This window comes from Pinus tabuliformis, chromosome 3_2 (assembly GCF_031772625.1).
Source record: "Pinus tabuliformis cultivar Carrire ecotype Pingquan chromosome 3_2, CPIR1, whole genome shotgun sequence".
Lineage (NCBI taxonomy): Eukaryota > Viridiplantae > Streptophyta > Pinopsida > Pinales > Pinaceae > Pinus > Pinus tabuliformis.
In genome coordinates, this window is record NC_142302.1 from 490504025 (window position 1) to 490510616 (window position 6592).

Below are 6592 nucleotides of genomic sequence, written 5' to 3' on the forward strand. Positions count from 1 at the left end.
GAACACAACCACACCCATTTCGAGTTTGGATTCTAGTCATTATAAAACCCTAAATATATACAGGGGTCATTATACCACCTACATTTTGTTTAGTTTAGGCCTTTAATCTCAATATTATTGCTATGCATTTCATGATATATTAAAATGGAGCCTAACCTCTGAGTCCTATTAAAAACGAGATTGAACATTATTTTAATGTTGTAAACATGATCACATTGTTCATATTTTTATCAATTTAATTTGTGGATTGTAATAATAAGACTGTTGTTGTTTGATTTCATGTGGTGTACCAAGTCTAGAGTGACTTGAATATTCTTTCTTAGGGAAATGTTGCCAGTTGGAAAGAGCCCACCAACCTAATACATTGCCTCTTTACATCTTTGTGATTTTATGTTGACTCGTGTGATAACTAGGATTTGTAAGTGATAATCGCATTTGGTCCGAGTTTGTTATAGATCTATGTTTTTTGTATTTGATATATGAGTTTTTTATTGTGTTATTTCTTTGGTGTATAGATCATGTGCAGATCAACCCTATGTTGATTATACTAAGCCTATAACTCATAAGTATGAGCATAACATTATATATATTTCTCTCATATATAAATCCATTATGGTAATGATATTGTTGGATATATTGATATTCTCTGTAGATACGAACTTGGTTAATATCTAAAAAGATACACTCAATACATTAGTCTTTGATTTATGCATTTGGGCTTATTTTGTCTTATATAGCCACACATATGTGCTCTAAATCTTTCTTTATTGGTATAGTATTCGTAGTAGTATGCATGGTGTGATGGCTCTTGTTCTTTGAATACCTATTTGACTGTATTTTGTTCCATATTTCTTTTGATCTTTGCAAGGGTAAGAAAAATCACCAAGGTCATATTGAAGCATTGAATCATTTCATTACTATGGAAGCCCATCCATTTTCATGAGTGAGAAAGGCTATAGTCAATAAGGAAAGGGTCATGCATCAAATACCTAATAATCACCATAGTTAGTTTCCTTTTTATCTAATAGGTTAATAAAGTTACCCACTGATGTAGTGTCACTTTACATGTATGATTTATGTTTGAAGATAAGTGATCAGTGAATGAGTTGTGATATGTAAGAACTTCGTGTATCCTTTTTTGTCAAATTTTGCTAAGTGTAGAGGCAAGATCTATTGAAGGGAAGACCTAAAGATTTTGGATACTTGGTTATTCTTACATAGCCAAGCGTCCCTAGGTCTATTATCTAGATAGAAAACCTCTAATACATGATAGAATCCTCATTGTAGTAATTAGATAGTAGAACCATTATTTTCCATACCTATGCACATATAGTGTAGTTCCCCTAAGATTACACTCCTCGATTGACATAATTATGCTCTGAATTTATCATCATTAAATTCACCCAACAACCTAGTTAAAACTTTTTGTACTGTGTGAGACATGTAAAAAAAAACCAAGGAAAGGCTAGAAAAATACTAGAAGCACAAACATGTCGAGGGTGGTTACGTGAAACTAAAAGCACAAATTGAAAGTACTAAATAATTAAGAAATATCGTTCCTATAACCATCCAACTTGTATTTAATTGCATCTAGAAATAAATCTGTGATCTTATGCAATGAAAAGGGCTCACTTCAAAACTACGACCACTAAAGAAAGCTTGAGGCTTAGTTTCAAGTTTGACTTTGAAGCCATGGTTGAATGTCAACAAAGCATGAGGAAAACAAAATCCTCCCATTTGAATGACATGGCAAATAAAATCAGTGGGATTTAACTATTAGTTACTTGTGTCTATTTGTTTTAAGCTAGAGAAAAACAACACTAATGAGGCTAGTAGTGAAACATACCCCAATGATGGTGGAGTGCAACCCAATGGTGGTGGTATGAAACCTAGCCATGATGGTATTATTCCTATAAAATAAAAAGTATGGATTATCAATATTAATATTTATATACATATGGTGTACTTATAAATTTGTTTGTTTCAATGACTTGGCATGAGGATGAGGATGTTGAGAAAGAAAATGAACACATGGTAGCCAAAGCAATGTTCTTGACTAGCTGACCTAGTAAAGAACATTGTAGTGATATTTTTATTAATAAAGTACTTCTATGAATAATAACTAACCATATTGATTTAACCCTTTTTGTTATTGTAATAGATGCTCCTTTGGATTAGACTATGTCTCATGAAAAGTACATGAATGTACAACACTTCAAAGCATGCATATTCAATTGACATTAGGATATGGAAGACAATTAAAGAGAATCAAGAAATAGATTAAGCAATCATGAAATTCACACAAACTAAGACACTGAAAAGAAAAAAAAAAGGAGTAAAAATTGTATGATGAGACATATGTATAATGGAAATATATTTTGACAATAAAATATATTAACATAAACCATTTATTGCTATACTATTGTTTTTCCACCTTTCTATGCAAGCACCTTATATGTTTATTATTATCATGTAACTTGTGAAAATTGTTAAGGTAGGAATCCATGAAAACAATTGGCCCTTCAATCCATTTTTTTCATCAGTATTAGGAAGATCTTCTAATATTATTGGGAAAGAGTTCCACCTATCCCACCATTGACATCTTGTGTTGGAAAAAAGACTTGGAAAATTCTCCATTGTAAACATATGCAAACATGGTAGAGCGAGACTTAGGAAAGGGAATACATGTCATCATAATATTGGATTTGGATTGTGCCAAGCTCAAACTAAGCCTAGTAAGTTGTGTGAAAGGTGGTGTAAACATTGAATGATTGGGTTTTTTACATTAAATACAAGGCAACAAGATTTTTGAAGTGCATGATAGGTAGGATAAAGAGGTGTTACAGGTTTGTAGGAATTCTAGAATCTTGTAACTCAAGTTATATCAAACAAATAATCAACTTCTTGCTATACAAATTAAAAATGTTTTTGAGGTTAGATCCTTAGTGTAAACTTCCTATCCTTACTACATGATTGACTAAAATAAAGAATCAAATTAGTATAATAAATCATCACAACATGAAGCCTATCATCTTTAAATTCTTGAAATGTAAATAATTACAAATGAGCAATGACATCCTCAATTTATTTATAAATCATGTTAATAGATATTAAATCAAGAAAAAATAAATAAACTTGTCTTACACACAATTCTTTAAATGTCATCAATTGAGAAATGTCAAATTGCACATACAATGTTTGAAATGTGTTATATATGGATATAGATTATCTCATTGAAAATATAAAGATTATATAAAAATAAAGAGATGTGCTATGTATTGATAAAAATCATGTCAGGTCCTCACAAAATCTCCATTTGATTAAAATCTCTAATGAATATTAATTGTCTCTCTCAAGAGAAGCTATATATACAACTAACGTTGAAGTTCAAATCATTCACATCTTAAATCTAGAAATAAGATTGAGCTTTTCCAAGTCAAGCAAGTATTCTTCATGAGTAATATGTAATGCAACCCTGAGATTAGACAACAAAGACTTTTTTCAGAGGTTAATGTTTTTATAACCAGAAAGACTTGTCACACAGGGCGATATGCATTCACTTCTAATTCGTGAAATGGTTCCCCGTTTCCTGCAAAAGAAAATCAAGTAACATTAGTTATTACACTATAGAAATATTTAAATTATTAGACATACAATATTGAAAATAACACACTATCAAAAATATAATGCTTTCGAAATTTTAATAATATATATCATAAAAAAATATTGGAAAAAAACATAATATTCAAAACATAATTAATTTTTCACTGTATTAAAAAATCAAACATTCAAACAACCTAATGTAACATCAAACAATTAGTTTGAATAACAATTCAAAGTAAGAAATAAAAAACAAGCCAAAACACTAACTCTATATATGAACATGGAATTCCAAATTTCACTGTTTGCTTTGAAGAGTTACTCTTTTACATTTTCTACAATTTGAAAAAAGATATTATGGGATACCATTCCAATTTTTTTTTATTTATGTAGATCTCACAATGAATATTGCAATTTACTAAGATTATTCTTTAAAATTATTCACAAAATTTAATTGCTATCTAAAATTTTAGTATTTAAACCTAAACTCTCGCATATTTTAATAAAAACATTTTTTGATAGTTGGTAATTATGTTTATCAACCGTTAAGCTTGCTATTCATACTTCATATTTACTATAAATACTAAAATTTCAACTTTTAAGGTCTAAAATTTTCATAGTTCAAATTCAATATAAACAAACTAAGGTTGCAAGTTTTACACTGAAAAATTCACTATAGACACACAACAGAAGTGAATAAAGAAAGAGGCGCTTACTTGTGAGGGCGAGGGCGTTGGCGATGACCATGCCGATGGCTGATGCCATTTTCCATTGTCCCAATCCTGCCTTACACGCATGTTGGATTGGTGGAATACATTCTCTGATTTGGTATCTGGAAATACAACATGGTATTGCTGGGCAGGTAGAACCTGCGTCACAATACCTCTCCACCAGGCGTCATTTTCATTTGCTTCCACCAGATCGCCAACCGCCCAATTTCTTAAGTTGGTAGGTGGAGGGCATGGCCTTAATAGATAGTACTCTGTTTTCTCCACCAGAGGCCCATCCCCATCTTCATTCCTGTATTTCTCAAAAAGTACATTGCAGTGGTCCCTCTCGCAGGACACTATCATGCCCTCAAACCACGCACCTTCATAACCTTGCTGCAAGCTGCACGTCTCTACTTTCATGCGAGCCTTGAATTTCTTCTTTGCAGCACCAAAACCACCCTGCAAAACCAGTTCCCAATCAACAAAGAACATAACAACTGTTAAGCTTACAATTCGAACTTCATATTTAATATAAATGCTAAAACTACAAGTTTCAGAGTTTAAGATTTTCATACTTCAAATTCAATATAAACACAGAAGTGAATAAAGAAAAAGAAAGAAGCTTTACTTGTGAGCGCGACGGCGTTGGCGATAACCATGCCCATGGAAGATGCCATTTTCCATTCTCCCAATCCTGCCTTACACGCATATTGGATTGGTGGAATATATTCTCTGAAGCCGTATCTGGAAATACTACACGGTATTGCTGGGCAGGTAGAACCTGCGTCACAATACCTCTCCACCAGGCGTCATTTTCTTTTGCTTCCACCAGATCGCCAACCGCCCAATTTCTTAAGGTGGTCGGAGGAGGGCGTGGCCTTAATAGATGGTACTCTGTTTCCTCTACCAGAGGCCCATTCCCATCTTCATTTCTGTATTGTTCGAAGACTACATTGCAGTGGTCCCTCTCGCAGGACAATATGATGCCCTCAAACCAGGCACCTTCATAACCTCGTTGGAAGCTGCACGCTTCTACTTGCAAACCAACCTCGAATTGCATCTTTGCAGCCCAAAACCACCCTGTAAAACCACTTCCCAATCAACAAGGACTACGAGTAACAAAATATCAGCGAAAACAGAAGAAATGGGTATCAATATCAAGCTCCAATGACAACACCCAAGTCAATCCCGACACCTAAAATCTCTGTATGAAATAATCTCATTCTCTTCATGAAAGAATCTCAACGATCCCATTCAAGGAGAGTTGCACTGCAGCATAGGAATTCTTCTCTACAGAAAATATAATAATACAGTCTAAATGTCTACAATGATATGGACGCAGAGATACCTCAATCCGACCGTCCGCTGTGTTCCTCTCCTGTCCTGTTATTTCCGACTTCAAAGCGTCGAGCAAATGCAAAGCATCGAACAAATGTGTTGCACCACAAGTTATATATTTGGTTTCAGCGGCCCCTATATGCAGCCGGCCATGCAAAAGCCGACCTATCGGGGTTGACTATTAACTTTAATGAGCAAACCTTCATACGTGTGAGGAACGCCCACGCCGTGGTTTCGGCTGATGTGGGGATCGAGTAAAATGTTTTTTTACAACTTTCGAGAAGGGTGATTCAACGAGAAATAACGGGTAAATTTACCGGTATAAATGATTCTTAAGATACTTTTAATGTTGAACGAGAGTGGTTTTACATGTATTCAAAGAAATAACTATTAAATTTAAAGGTGGAAATGAGCCAAATCAGGCTGTTTCTCAATTAAGGGGAAAGGTATCCGATTATTTATGGATGTTTCAGGGTGAAATTGTGATTTTGTTAGAGAATGCCGTCTTCAATCGAATTATTTAGAGATGTTTCAAGGTGAAATTGTGGTTTTGTTAGAGAATACTGTATTTAATGAATATGAAGTTTTATTTATTCTCATGATATGAAGTTTTATTTAATTTTATTTAATGGATATATATTTTTTCCAAAACTGTGTGGTTGGATTTAATTATTTTTATTTCCTCTTTAGACACCATAATCATGGTTAATAAATAGTTTATTTTATTTATCATGAGTAAATTGTATTCCGTAAATTATGCCGAAGTACCATGAGAGTATCTAGAATCGTTAAGGGAAAAAAAGAAAAGAAAGGGAGATATTACCCACTATCAACATATAGTTAACGTGGAGTAATAAGTTGATGTAAGTGGCACCCTCTTTGACATCTAACTATCTATCTATATTTAGTTAACATATGTTGGTAAGTATATGGATGTGGCCATC

The 6592-nt window shown here is 33.3% G+C and overlaps 1 protein-coding gene across 1 annotated transcript; it reads right to left on the reverse strand.

Annotated features, from left to right (window-relative positions):
• Nucleotides 1-3562: 3562 nt before the first annotated feature.
• Nucleotides 3563-5370, reverse strand: LOC149181426 (protein AGENET DOMAIN (AGD)-CONTAINING P1-like). Its single transcript, XM_089414211.1, has 3 exons — nt 4939-5370; nt 4317-4769; nt 3563-3589 (listed from the first exon to the last, which is right to left on the reverse strand). Exons 1-3 carry the CDS (start codon nt 5368-5370, stop codon nt 3563-3565), a joined length of 912 nt encoding a protein of 303 aa, XP_089270337.1.
• Between the last annotated feature and the right edge of the window lie 1222 nt (nt 5371-6592).